The following is a 13,762-nucleotide window of genomic DNA, read 5'->3' as shown; positions in this document are numbered from 1 at the left end:
AAGGAAATGGGCCTGCACTGCGCATGTCAGCGGCTGATTGAACGCCAGGGGGCGCTGCTGCATTCTGATTCTGTCTGCCCAGGCCGATTTTGTTGCTAAAATTGTTATTAAATTGAATCTGCTGGTTGACTACAACAATGACGTGCATTTGATTATTTCTCGCCCTTCTGCGAATGCCAGCCAACCGTTGACTGCAGAAAAATTAAATAAACGCATGGATGCTGAAGCATGGACGTAACTGTGTTTACCAACGTCATATCCGCTGTGACGCTTCCGTGTATCGAATGGCGGGAAGACTCACCAGCGTTATGATGATATACCATGAAAACATTGTCTGTTAGGTGGAAAATTACACTGAATGACATGAAGGATGCAACGCAATGTAGTTCGGTTGTCAACTGATTAGTTATACCCTATCGTATGCACTCTTATCCTTTCTAGGGAGTTGACGTTTGCTAACTTAACCTCAAACTCCCAGCTCAGGTAGGTTACATTTTAAAGTAATGTGTAGGTATTTATAAGGTTTACCGTTGACAGTCACAATTAAAGTAACTGCAATAATATTAAACGGCGACCACTACGTTTATTACGTTCACACCTGTTAAATTGATTTGTTGGTTGGTGTTTTTGCCCTTCACCGTATTGTAGTTCCCTACTATTGGACAGGACGCAGTTAAACATGGCTGCTCCCCCAGTGGAGTACACCATCGGAGGGGTCAAGATTCAGTTCCCCTGCAAAGCTTATCCCTCCCAGCTGGCCATGATGAACTCGGTGAGCCTCAGTCACTTTCAGTTTCACTTGGTCACCACTTGAAATAAAAAAAAGTGACAAGGAGTGATCAATCTACCACGAATACGCCACAGGATTGATAACATACTATCAATAGTGTATTAATATGCACTGCTGATGTATTGGTATTATTTCTAAGGTATGAGCAGTATATTAATATATTGTCTTCTAAATCTACAGATTGTTCGAGGGCTTAACCACAGCCAGCACTGTCTACTGGAGAGTCCTACAGGAAGTGGGAAGAGCTTGGCTCTGTTGTGCTCAGCTCTTGCCTGGCAGCAGGCTCAATACGGTAGGAGAGTCCCAAAGAAATGTAACTTCTCATCCCCTTTCAAACACAATTTGTCTGTCAGGGTGGAGCAGTATGATTAATCCATTGTGAGCTTTGTATCAGCATTTGAATCAAAAACAATTTCGTAAAAAAAAAAGCGGAATAAAATACATCATTATGGGATTTTTATGGACTAATGGCATTTGTTTGGAAAGGTTAATAATTACTTAAAGTGAAGGTGACTGAAGGTTAATTGTGCGAACTTGCTTGTTGTGACAGCCAAACCTGAACCAGGAGGAAGCCCCCAGGAGGGCAAATGCTGCTCGGAGGAGAAAACACAGGCTGTTTCAAAGGAGTCGGAGGGTGCTACCCCCTGTCAATGTGGTTGTCACAATAAGGCTCCCTCTGCCCCAAAACTGCCCACGCCTAATGTGGTGGACCTCACACTGTCCCCTGAGAAAGTGGTGGTGCAACATCCATCACCCCCGCAAAGTGGTAAATAATTATCCTTAATTATATTCTGAATTATGACTGTAGTGGTGCTAACAATGTACGCCTACAAGTATGTCCCTAACATCTTTTTTGACACTTTTTAATTGTTATATTCACAGCTTTTAATGTCATTAAAACAAATGTATATTCAGAACTTCACCCTGATTTTGCATCCTTGCCAGATACGCTCGTTCCCAAAACTGAGTCGTTTGTCTCGGCTCCTCTGCCACAGACGTCTGTCAGCCCGGACCCTGAGAAAGACGATGACTTTCAACCAGACAGGAAGCGCCTTCGCACTCCATCTTCGGATCAAAAGGTATTAAGCTTCTTTTTTATACAAGCATGCAGGTATCATCCTGGCATTTGGAACGGGTTTTCTAACCTCATTGTGGCACTCTTTCAGAGCAGTAAAAGGAAGTGTATGAACCGGGGCATCGTGTTCATTGATGATGACCCAGACGAGGAAGACCTGACACAAGTGAACAGGCGCTGGACCATGGAGGTGAAAAGCCAGGCTGTGTCCACGGAGATCGCCAGTACTGAATTCTATGTAAGTCATCATGGATTTATTCTTGACGTCTTGGCAAATAATGTATTTTTTTTCCACTTTCCAAATCAAAGGAGAGAAAACATACTTGATAGTCTACTATGAGGTTTGCGAGGGTAAACCCGCCATACCTCTACCCCCCAAAATGTGTTTACCTTTTCTGGGAAAGGCCTATATCAGGCTGTTGGCTCCCATTTACAACCACCACCTGGTGGCAGTGGAGTCCACTTAATAGTCAGATGGCCCTGATAGAATGAGCCCAAATAAAGTGGATGCCTTAAGTGTTTATTAAAAATGCTGCTTTTGTCTTAAATGTATTTAAATTGGTGCGGTTTTTTTTCAAATTGCAGGTGATGGATATTTAGGTACAATTAACTGTATATTGTTTGGATCTTATGTTATCCTTGTTTATAGGGCGAAGCCCGAATATTTAAATACTATGTTGTATCAGCAATGTTTTTCCTTTATGGCGATCCGTCCCCCACAATAGCGTCTGTGGGATTTATTAAAAAGTAAAGCCCTACTTGTTAAGCTCTGGTACCATTTATTTTTGTTTCAGTAATTCTGTAAATCCTCTGAAAGAGCATTTGAATGGAACACATTGAATTCACTTATTGGACCTGTTTACGAACTGATCTGCAAATTATGTTTAATTAATAACATGTATGAAGCAGCAGGGGTTTTAAGTATGGTATTGATTTCCAAATGAACCATGTTGATTGTCAGATTTTGCCATATTGGCTCAACATGCAACTTTCTCCCTGAAATGTAGGATTAAGCTTCTGTGATTGGATCTCTGCATGGTAACCAGTGTGATGTGTAAACCTGTTGCCATGCTCAAAATAAACCAGTCAGAGTGCATCGGGTCACAGCGGTGGTAAATAATCCATGTCATTTGGTTACACTACCAAGTAGGCTGCTGAGATCAACACCCTACCCGGAACCCTGTCCCGGCTCAGAGTCAAAGTACACCCATGCGGTTCCCCAAGAATCAGTAATCTCCTACAACAGCACCTTAATGCGGCCACAGGTGTGCCACTTGGATTTGGCAATGTGGGTTGGAGGTAGGTGGAAAAAGAGGGCGAGCAGAAGAGTAGAAAAAACCCATGTCCCTCTCCAGTTTCCGTGAAGCTACCTGAACCTGGCTCCTTTGTCCCCCGAGCGCTGACTGATGGCCTGAATGGGCTTCTTTGAAGCAAGCTCCAGTTTTAATTAAGAGGGTTTGCCTCGCCTGGGCCGCTGATCTGTGAAAGCCACAGGGATAAATATTGAATGGGGTTCACCCACTGGTTACTGCGCCCCAGGGATAAACAGGTGCTTCGGAGGGCAGATATTTGCCAGCCCCCCTATGTGCAATGTGTGCCCATGCTTGCGGGGTGTTTGGTGTCATGTCTTCATCGCTATTGCGTATTGGGAGCCCACCTTGGAGGAATGCATTCCAGGCCTGGGAAGTCTCCGGCATGAGGAGCAAATTGCTGTCCAACCGGAGGTGGCAGCGACACAGAGCCGCACTGAGAGGCTGCAGCCCCTCAACGCCCCTACGCTGGCCTCCCAGAGTGTGAGATTCCCATCTCTCAGGTGTTGGCAGCGGAGTGTAGCAGCAGCTGAGAAGCCCGGGTATCATTACCTGTGAATACTCTGGGGTATTCATTGATACGACTAAACTACCTATTCAAGTAATTAATATATTTTTTTATATATGCAGTTTAAAGTCTTGTACTACCCATGGAATATTGTTATCATAGGGGCACACTTTGAAAACCAACATGTTTTCAACGTTGCGGCAAATGGACGTGTGATTGAATTGCTCCGCTGTTCTTGGATCGCACATATTGTGTGACGGAGAAAGTGAAGCTTTCTCACCCTTGGTGTTACCCAAGAACCTGAGTCATCCAGCGCTGAATGAGACGTTGTGTCCTCGCTCACAGAGATGGTGCCCCTTCTTGCCCCTATAGCCTAGTTATCTGCATTCCTTTCCAGGGGGGTGTCTGCTCTCGGCCGTGGGGCCAAGCTTGAAACCTTGTTGTGCTGGCATCTCAGGAGGCAGGCGTGTAAAAGGATACCCTTGTGTCAGCTGTTTCCTGCTGCTGGCTCCTGACAAGGGCCTCTATTCATCAGCAGCCCCCGCTACCCTCGCTCAGGCCCTTCTTTTCCTCCCCCCACCTGCCGATGAATAAGTAATTATTGGCTATCTTGGAGCAGGATATTTGGATGCCTCTATTTAATGTGGCAGCAGCAGGTAAGGTGATCGGGCCCTGGGTCCAGGTTGCGAAGCGTAACTGTTCCAGGGGAGAAAGGTAACATGAACTTGTGTCGGGGGCCCCCTGTTTGTTTTTCCCATCGGCTCAGAGCTCCTTATCCCTCTTAACTTCTGTGACGCGACTCTGCAAGGGCTCTCGGTGGCCTCTCCGGCAACACACATTGTAATATTTGATGGGCAAACACCCTCTGAGAAAGCGAGCCGCCGGGTAACCGGAGCGCCTCATCTCTCTCAAGAAGCGGCTTTAGAGCTGTACATAGCGTCGGGCCTGGTGGCTTAAAGGACAACAAAGACCTGGCACCCATTGTTTTATGGGATCATATTTTTCTCATGGAAATGTAATAATTCCAATGTGACAAATGGATTTGGTAGGCCAGTAACTTTTATACTTTTGATTCCCATACCGCTGAGAGGATGTAGGCCATTAAGATGCTGGGTTTAACACTTTGAACTATGTACCATTGCAATGTGCCAGATTGTAAACGTACACTTTGCAAGAGTTTGGACTGTGGGAAAAAAACCTTGATGTCTGCAAAGGTCCAAATCCTTAATTTGCCATCAAACTGAGCCATGGAAATTTAAAATGATTTCCATTTATTTTTATTAGCATGACATCAAATATGACATAACATTAATAATGCAATATAATGGTGGACAGATATTGCTCCTTATATTAAGGGAAATGATGTGACTGCATATTGTTTTCACCTTATTTATTTACCACAATTACTAAAGCACATGGTATTCTTTTGGGTGATATGACCTCTGAATGAATGCTTATTAATTGTTGTTTGTTAGTTGTATGATATAATAATATATGATCTCTGATATCTATTCGACAGTAGAGTTGCAGGAGTGGTTATCGTTTGCATTTGATCTTCTATTTATTTTGAACGGCCTCACTGTTGTGCAGCATATTACAGCAGATGTGTATAGCTAATTTCTCTCATACAAAATCATTCTACAAAAGTTCACGTCTCTTTTCTAGTGGCAATTACGAACACTTGATAGTGCGTTGTGATTCGTGGAGTCTTGCTATTGCATTGTGCATGAAGTGTACAATACTACGACTGAGAAGCCAGCGATTGGATGATGCATGAGTGTCATTGAACATTCGTGAAGTAAGCCACTTAGAAGGGCTCACCAAACAAGCAGGATCAGTTTCATAAGTGATGCCCTTCACCTGTGAACTGGAAAGAAAGAATCCACCACATGTCATTGGACAGCCAATTATGAAGCAGCTAGATTTACTGGCTCTGAATAACGGGAGGGACTATCGCCTTTCAGTGCATTGAAAAGTCATTTGACACAGACAGGACTCCCTCTGTATAGATACAAATTCTTTGTGCTTGCCTCTACGTTTTGAGCAGAATGTATACATGGCAGTCTGTCATGGTGTACATAATGGTGATAAATTGATTTTGTTCATTTATTTACGACATGGCATAAATAAAGCTAATAAGAACCGCTCAAGGTTGATCATTTCATGTGATTAGAATACTTCTGGTCTATCCAATCTAAAGCATCTTGGTCCCTATTTTTAATCCCGTCCATCGCTGCAGTCCCTAGTCAAACCTATTCAGTTGACGGTCTGTCTCCTCTCTTTCTGCCCACCTGCAGTCCCCACCACACATGCAGTCCCGCGTGCCTTGCCTCCTGTGCCCGTGCAGCGGCTCTTCGGCCGACGTGAAACAGAAGGAAAAAGAGGCCAAAAAGAAGGTCCCCAAGATATTCTTCGGTACGCGTACGCACAAGCAGATTGCGCAGATCGCCCATGAGCTGAAGCGCACGCTGTACTCCGGCGTTCCCATGACCATCCTGTCCAGCCGGGACCACACCTGTGTGCACCCTGAGGTGCAGCGCCACTCCAACCGCAACGAGCGCTGCAAGGAGCTGCTGGAATCCAAGGATGTGAGTATGGGAACTCTTCATCAAAAGTACCTGAAGCTAGAGCACATCAGGTATCAGTGTGGCACCATCGTTTCAAATCATTACCAGACACGAGTCATGTGGCTGATGTGTATTATATTAGCGGTTTGTGGCAATGCATTTGTCTTGCATTCTATAGACCCCAAACAAGAGGGTAAACATTGTTTTGTTCACCAATAGGGTTGTTTTGTAGTTACTATTTTAGGGCCAAGTTGGCATTAATGTGTACCATGGAAGACCTCATGTCAAAAAGAGTTCAACTTGTCCAAGTCGTACTCCCACACCACTTCAGAGCTGTGGAAGCTTACACCTCAAAACAATCTTTGTACATGAATGGGAATCCCCCACAAAGTGGCGGCTGGAACTATACATTTAAAATCCACTTTGACTGACTTACCCCTGGGGTATGTGGTGACTGCCCTGACCCCTCCCCCCTATCCTATACTGTAAAGAGACCTCCATTCAAAAAAAAACAAAAAAAAACGATGTAACAAAAACCCACAGTTCAAAAGCCATGGCAAGAAAAGCCTACCAACACTGTAGCCTTGAGGGGAGTTATGCACCGATATTGTTACTGGTGATGCTGCCACAATATCCGCAATTGGCCTGACAGGGTCTTTATGACACACTAAGATGTCAAAAGCCTCAGGAAGATCATAGCTTAGGGATCCCCAGACACTTTGGAAACTTTGTCTAACCCCACCTAGTGCTTATACTGTCCAAAAGGTGAGGCGCCTGGTATTATCGGGACAATTAAGCTGTCAGTGAAGGTGTCTGCCGGCCGCGGTGAGCACATCAACCTCTAACTCATCTGTTCAAATGAAAGCGCTGGCCCTGCCGTAACCCCCTCAGAGAATGCGTCTCTTCCAGTGTTGTGCCTTTTTGTCACTGAAGGGGCTTCTAAACACCTAGTGTCGAGGAACCCACACCCACACACACACGCTCCCTCACTCTATATATTTCCTCAGAATTAGTGTTTGCACGATTGAACTCCGAAGAGTTGCCATTCATTTATTCTTGGAGGATGTAAAGCGAAGTGTTTACAACAATGGCACTATGGTAATTGAATCCTCCCCGTCCTCCCCATTCATCGAACAGACAGGATTTAGGGCTGGTTTTAGTGTCTGAGCATATTTTTCCGAACGCACCACTGCAAAATAGGAAACACTGTACAAAGACACTCCCTCCAAATGCTGCCTTACTGTCAGCCTGTCCCACTGGGCTGTGATGATGGTGTTTATCTGCAGGGTACTTGGCCCCTGTGGTTAGGGTTGTGTCGGTGCCTGTGTGTTACCTCCAGCTCTTGCATTCATATGCAGTGCATGGACGGGACATGGAGGTTGACAAAAGCAGGCACCTCTGCAGACAGCTTAATTGGGGTTTAGTACGTGAGACTCCAGTGCGGCACACATCCTCCACATAATTCAACAGGCTAGAATGACACGGAGTGACACAAAGGCTCACAACTGCCAACTGTCGTATCAACGTGGAAACTAGAAAGGGGTCAAAGTAATAGAAGGAAGAAGTTCATCACATTCTATGAGTAGGTTAATTCTGTTACGGCATAGTGTATCGGGGAGTGGCTATATTAACAAGATTAAGAATAACTTTAAAGGAGACATATTATGTTGTTTTCCCAACAAGTAAACATACTATTTGAGTTCCAGAAAACATGTTTTTTGGGGCTGCTGAAATAGCTTTTAGGAAAAAAAAATCTTGCCTACCGCTATTCCCCTATGTTTCAGTCCTTTCAGAATGTGCCGTTTCTGGTGTCTGTAGCTTTAATGCAAATGAGCTGCTGCCCATTGACCAATGAGCTGTCAGACTGAACCACAGCATGGAGGAGAAGGGATTGTTGCTGTTTGCGGACTCCTGGAGCTCTATATCTACATCATATAATTTAATAATATTATATAAGGGTATTTATATAATATTATATCTTGCATCACAGCCAAAAGCTATGTGTGCCTCGGATGATATTATGAATCATAAAGGCTGCGTCTGACGTCTCTGGTACTTCCACAACAAGTAAAGACTCGTAGTGGGGGATATCTTGGCAATGGTTGAGATGAGAGGAATTGGGGGGAATGGAACTTTGGCCTTGAGTCTCTGAAGTCCATGAACCGCGACATGGGGGAGAAAGGGATTGTACTCCGGGAGCTGAGCTGCCGGACTTGCCGCCGAGCTCCCCACGCTGGAGCTGCCGGACTGCCGCCGTGAGCTACCCCCGCCGGACCTGCCAGCTTCGGTGGCAGTTCAGCTCCCGGAGTACACCCGCCGGAGCAGCCGGAAAGCTTCGGCCACAGTTCAGCTCCCGGAATACAGCGCCGGATCTGCCGGGCAGGGGTAGCTTGGCAGCAGTCTGGCAGCTCAGCTCCGTGAGTACAATCCCTTTCTCTGCCATGGCTCCTCCTCCGGACTGCCGCTGAAGCTTCGGCGGCTATCCGGCAGAGAAAGGGATTGCACTCCCGGAGCTGAGCTGCAGGGCTGCCGCCGAGTTTCCCCCGCCGGAGCTGCTCGTCCGCTGGTCCACAAAATCGTAGCTATGCTCTGATTGGAGGGGAGTGAGGAAGTGGGAGGTAATATTCAACTGTGCCCCCTACCGACGCAGGTGGGGGCGCCGAAACTGACTCGCTCGTTTGGTAACTGTAGGCGGGGTACTTTCAGAAATGCATATCCACTCAAAAATTCATGTACAGACTTTTTTCAAAGTTTGTATGCGTGTGGGAGCACCAGAGACCCAAAACAACACCCCAAATCACAGGAAAAGTGTTTTTTTCATGATATGTCCCCTTTTAATACAAAGGAAGAAAGAAAATCATTGAGCTTTGAAGCTACATTAACAAAAATTTTCCCAATATGACGTCCTCCAGCCCAAATACTGGTGAGGCTGCCTTTAACCTGAACAGAGGTTTGTGTCTGACTCCCTCAGGGCAAGTCGTGCAGCTACTACCACAGCGTCCACAGGATGCGGGACCAGGCAGTGCTGCAGGGGGTCCACGGGCTGAACCAGGCCTGGGACGTGGAGGACCTGGTGCGAGTGGGCAAACGCATCCGCGCCTGCTCCTACTACGCAGCCCGCGAGCTGATGCAGGACGCCCGCATCGTGTTCTGCCCCTACAACTACCTGCTGGACCCGCTCATCAGGGAGAGTGTGAGCTGCGTGTGTTTGTGTTTGATTGTGTGTTGTTGTTGTTTGTGTTATGTATGTGTTTAGTAGTGGGACCATTTCATGGCATACTCTTGCAAGGTGACCTAAGGAGCATTTTTACTGATGCATTGCTCAATAATACAAAAAATAGAATCAATATGAAGTTAGTAATATATATCAATACAAATTGCCTATACAGTATACATAGGGATAGGGTAAGGGGATAACATACGATATTTTGGATACATTTCTGGAAATATTCAGAGAATATTGTGGTTCTGAATTTTATCCGCATCACCCTGCACTTTTGTCTGTGTTTTTTGTGAGCTTTTGGGGGGTACTCCCTCTCTCAACGCCCCTACTCTGCCATTTTTTAACTCACCTCTGCCTTGCTCTTCCAGATGGAGATCAACCTGGCCGGCCAGATTGTGGTGCTGGACGAAGCCCACAACATCGAAGACTGCGCCAGGGAGACTGCCAGCTACACCTTGGACAACAACCTGTTGAAGATGGCCAAGGACGAGCTGGACGGCATGGTCTCCCACAACATCCGGCAGGCCGAACACATGCCGCTGCGAAACTTCTGCGCTAGCCTCGGAAAGTCAGTGAGATGCACCCTATACATCGGGATTGTCTTCTGTAATGTGATTCACAGTCCGGCTGTGTTTTGGCAGTATAGGAGGAATCGCGGAAGTGGCAAGAATTCCTGTCTCTCTGACTTGATAGCGTTCACACACTGAGGCATATGGGAGTCTTTGGAAGGTGGGCTGCCGGTCTTCTGTGAGGGTTTCAGTTCGCAATAATATATACGACCACCAGATACCGTCGTTTCAATTCCATTCACAGAGCTTTATGGCACGACTATTGTTGTGAACAGTAATACCAATGCATTATTTATCTATATTTTTTGTACCTGATGGAAGTATGTTTTCTTTCCCTACGAGAGTTTTGTACTTTGTTAATGCATAATAATGTAAAAGAAAAAATATATTTTTATTTAGATAAACACACACACACACACACACACACACACACACACACACACACACACACACACACACACACACACACACACACACACACACACACACACGCGCGCGCTTGCACACACACATTGGTAGCCCCTATTTTCTATTCTCTACGCTCGGGATGTTGAATTGTGTGTTCATGTTTTGTTCCATGGTGCAGCTGGATACATGAGAGCAAGAGCTTAATGTCCGAGAGGGGCTTCGAGACCTCCTGTAAAGTCTGGACTGGCAAGGAGGTTGTGGGCATTTTTCATGGCCTTGGCATTACTGCTGCTACCTTTGGAATGCTTCAGGTACGCTTGCTTTAACTCTGATCAAATATATCCACAAGCCTTGAATAGTCCTTCCCATATTTCTCTTAGCCCATGTTCCTGTCTCGCTGTAGTCCATTTATTATCTGTTCTTTTTTGCCCCTTCCTCTCAGAAAAACTTGGCAGCAGTGTTGGACAAAGAGGAGCGCGTTGGCTTAGTTAATGGCAGGGAGGAGACGGTCACCGTGCCAACCATCAGCGCTGTCCTCATCTCTGTGCTCAAAAGTCTGTTCATGGTTCTGGACTACCTCTTCAGAGAGCACTCCAGGTCAGCCTAGGTCACGCCATCACACAGTTTGGACCAAGTGTGCTTCCACACACTTGCCAGTCCCTCCAGAAAAACGCGATTATGCGATCGCATATTTTTTTTCTTCAAATATGCCGCACTTTCACAGCATAAATTGAAGATTTCCGCGTGAAAGTGCGAAATATGTGGGGCTTCCATGATTTCATAATCCCTGCATTTTCGTTGCGAAAAAGTCACATATATCTTGGCAGAAAGTTGAAAAATGTTGTGTTTACTTCACACAAGAGCAGCCATTTCCTCCTGTTGCCATGGGAACGTTATGAAGTGACGTCATCGAAAAGCTGCATTTTTCGCAAGTTCCCGCATTTTTTAAGAAAACGTGCCGCATAATCAAGGATCTTTGGCCGCAACAATCACAAAAAAACACCGCATTTTTCTGGAGGGACTGACTTGCAAGTGAATGTCTTCTTTTGTCAAATACCATACTTTGATGAGTTCATTTTATTATTTGGTTCGCACAACCTAAGCCGTCGGATTCCTCACCCTGATGACTGTCGGATAATGCATTAACGCATACACACCACGCATGGCAATAAAAAAACCATGCTTTTTAAATGCATCTATTAATGCTTTAAAAGAGGATAATTAAAGCCACTGCCAATCGTTGGGTAACGATATCAAACCCCCGTTCAGGTTTGCCGAGGACTACCGGGTGGTCCTGCAGGAGAGCTTCACCTGGACCAACCAGGTCGAGCCCGACGTGCCGGACAACCACGGGTTCTTCGCCCGGCCGCGGGCCCGGCGGAGACAGTCCGCGCGCGTGAAGGCGGCCGTGCTGACGCTGAATTTCTGGTGCCTCAACCCTGCTGTGGTGAGAGGCCTGGCAGAGGAGCCGTTTATATCATTACCTTCAATATACCTGTAGCAGTGAAGCGGTCACTTTGGTCATGGTGTGTCTCTTCTTGGCTCTTCGCATCGCCTGACCAGACATTTTTCTTGTGTAATTTTAGCTTTTGACAGCAGCTGTGTGCATCTGTGTGTGTGTGCGCATCTACATGCATGTGTGCTTTGTAATCTCCACACATTCTAGACATCCCCCCACATTGGCGTATATTAACTCAACGAAATATATGATATGTCCACTAATGAGAAACACGTGCCTTATCTCCCCTTCCCCAGTCGTTCTTGGACCTAGGGCAGTCCGTGCGCACTATAGTGCTCACCTCAGGAACCCTCTCTCCCATGGCCTCCTTCTCCTCAGAACTGGGGGTCAAGTTTGCCATCCAGCTGGAAGCCAGCCATGTCATCGGCAAGTCGCAGGTCAGAATTCACCTGGTCGGCCGGGTTCTCGTCCATTGATGCTTCACCTTGTTAATGAGGAACATGGATAAGGATATAGATTGATTTATCGATTGATATATGTAGACACCATAGCTAACACATAAGTGTTGTTCGTGTCTTTGTAGCCTCATACATAAACAAAACCAAAAGCGGTTGCCAGATCCTCTGAGGCGTTGCCGGCTAAAGGGTGTCCCTTGTTTTCCCTCCCAGGTGTGGGTTGGTACCATTGGCTCCGGGCCACAAGGCAAGAAGCTGCTGGCCACATTCCAGCACACGGAGACCTTCACCTTCCAGGACGAGGTGGGCGGCCTGCTGCTCAACGTCTGCCACGCCGTGTCAAAGGGAGTGCTCTGCTTCCTGGCGTCCTATAAGGTAGGGACTTAAATCAAATACAATCAATGCCAGCAAGAAAGAACGTGTTCCCAGTCACAGCACCGTGCACAAGGTACTTAAAGTGGAGGTGGAGCCCCTGTTTCAGCTCAAATTCGAACGCTATGACGTAACAAAATGAATCTTCCAGGAAGGGGCAGGGAGAGCGGTGGGGCTCCTCATGGTTACGGCCCATGGAAACGTGGCCATCAACCTCCCAGAGAGAGGTCCACTCATCCACACACACCGTGCCGTCTCTCCATGTCGTTGTCAATTCATCGGGACATCAAAGTTCCTTTTGAAAAGGTCCCAGCAAAAATAGAAGAAGGTGACATCTCCGGCAGAGGCGCACGATTTATACCCGTCTTATGAATTATGCTGCTATTTTTGTAATTGTTACAAAATAACATAGCTTACTATGTTAACGATCACAGAAGACATGTTAACAGTTATTATAGATGTTTTAAACAAAAAAAACACATATATGGGTTTAAAGCACTTTAATCTCCGCTTTAATGAGTTATGTATGATATAGTGCAGACGGCTTCATACGGAAAATGTGTCCCAGCCAATCATAAACAGTAAAGGTTTGTTCACTGCTAAAAAAAACAACAACTCACTGCTTGTCTTTTTTATGCATTATGTATTCTGGTCCAATTTGATGTGCATTTTTCTTCGTATTCCTGTGCTTATGGACTTATATCTCTGGTGGCATGACAGTGGAGTCTATATTCCCCATAGTGACCACTAGGAGGGGCTAGAGACCATGCATTTGTTTCCATGCTCATCGCTAGCATTCGGAAAAAAAATCACACAAAGAACTTGCTTGACAGTTTTCATGCAACAGGAACCAATCCGCACTCTTTCCATAGCTCGTGAGCAGGTTGTGGGTGATAATATTGTTAGGAGAGATCATTGCTAAATCAATAGGCCTGCTTGACAGCCCTGGAGCTGCCACCATCCTGCAGGAAGTGTATCCTCTTTCACTTAATGAGGGCGCGTCTAAGGGCCCAACTGATAGACACT

General features: G+C 46.0%; 1 protein-coding gene across 2 annotated transcripts in view; it reads left to right on the top strand.

Moving 5' to 3' along the window:
- Positions 1-462: 462 nt before the first annotated feature.
- The window catches only part of brip1 (BRCA1 interacting helicase 1), a 53,838-nt gene continuing 40,538 nt past the window's right edge, over positions 463-13,762 (top strand). Inside the window, exons 1-14 of one of the 2 annotated variants that reach the window (XM_060074176.1) lie at positions 463-483; positions 649-772; positions 971-1,082; positions 1,341-1,556; positions 1,736-1,869; positions 1,957-2,103; positions 5,981-6,271; positions 9,222-9,443; positions 9,842-10,041; positions 10,629-10,761; positions 10,893-11,047; positions 11,720-11,897; positions 12,206-12,346; positions 12,578-12,739. In XM_060074176.1, coding sequence (XP_059930159.1) covers positions 680-772; positions 971-1,082; positions 1,341-1,556; positions 1,736-1,869; positions 1,957-2,103; positions 5,981-6,271; positions 9,222-9,443; positions 9,842-10,041; positions 10,629-10,761; positions 10,893-11,047; positions 11,720-11,897; positions 12,206-12,346; positions 12,578-12,739 — 2,184 coding nt within the window. In that variant the 5' untranslated portion in view covers positions 463-483; positions 649-679. Of the gene's footprint in view, positions 484-648; positions 773-970; positions 1,083-1,340; positions 1,557-1,735; positions 1,870-1,956; positions 2,104-5,980; positions 6,272-9,221; positions 9,444-9,841; positions 10,042-10,628; positions 10,762-10,892; positions 11,048-11,719; positions 11,898-12,205; positions 12,347-12,577; positions 12,740-13,762 lie in introns of those variants that run through there. The other variant, XM_060074175.1, reaches the window with a different exon arrangement.

Source organism: Gadus macrocephalus, chromosome 16 (assembly GCF_031168955.1).
Source record: "Gadus macrocephalus chromosome 16, ASM3116895v1".
Lineage (NCBI taxonomy): Eukaryota > Metazoa > Chordata > Actinopteri > Gadiformes > Gadidae > Gadus > Gadus macrocephalus.
This window is presented reverse-complemented; position numbering and strand designations above follow the sequence as displayed.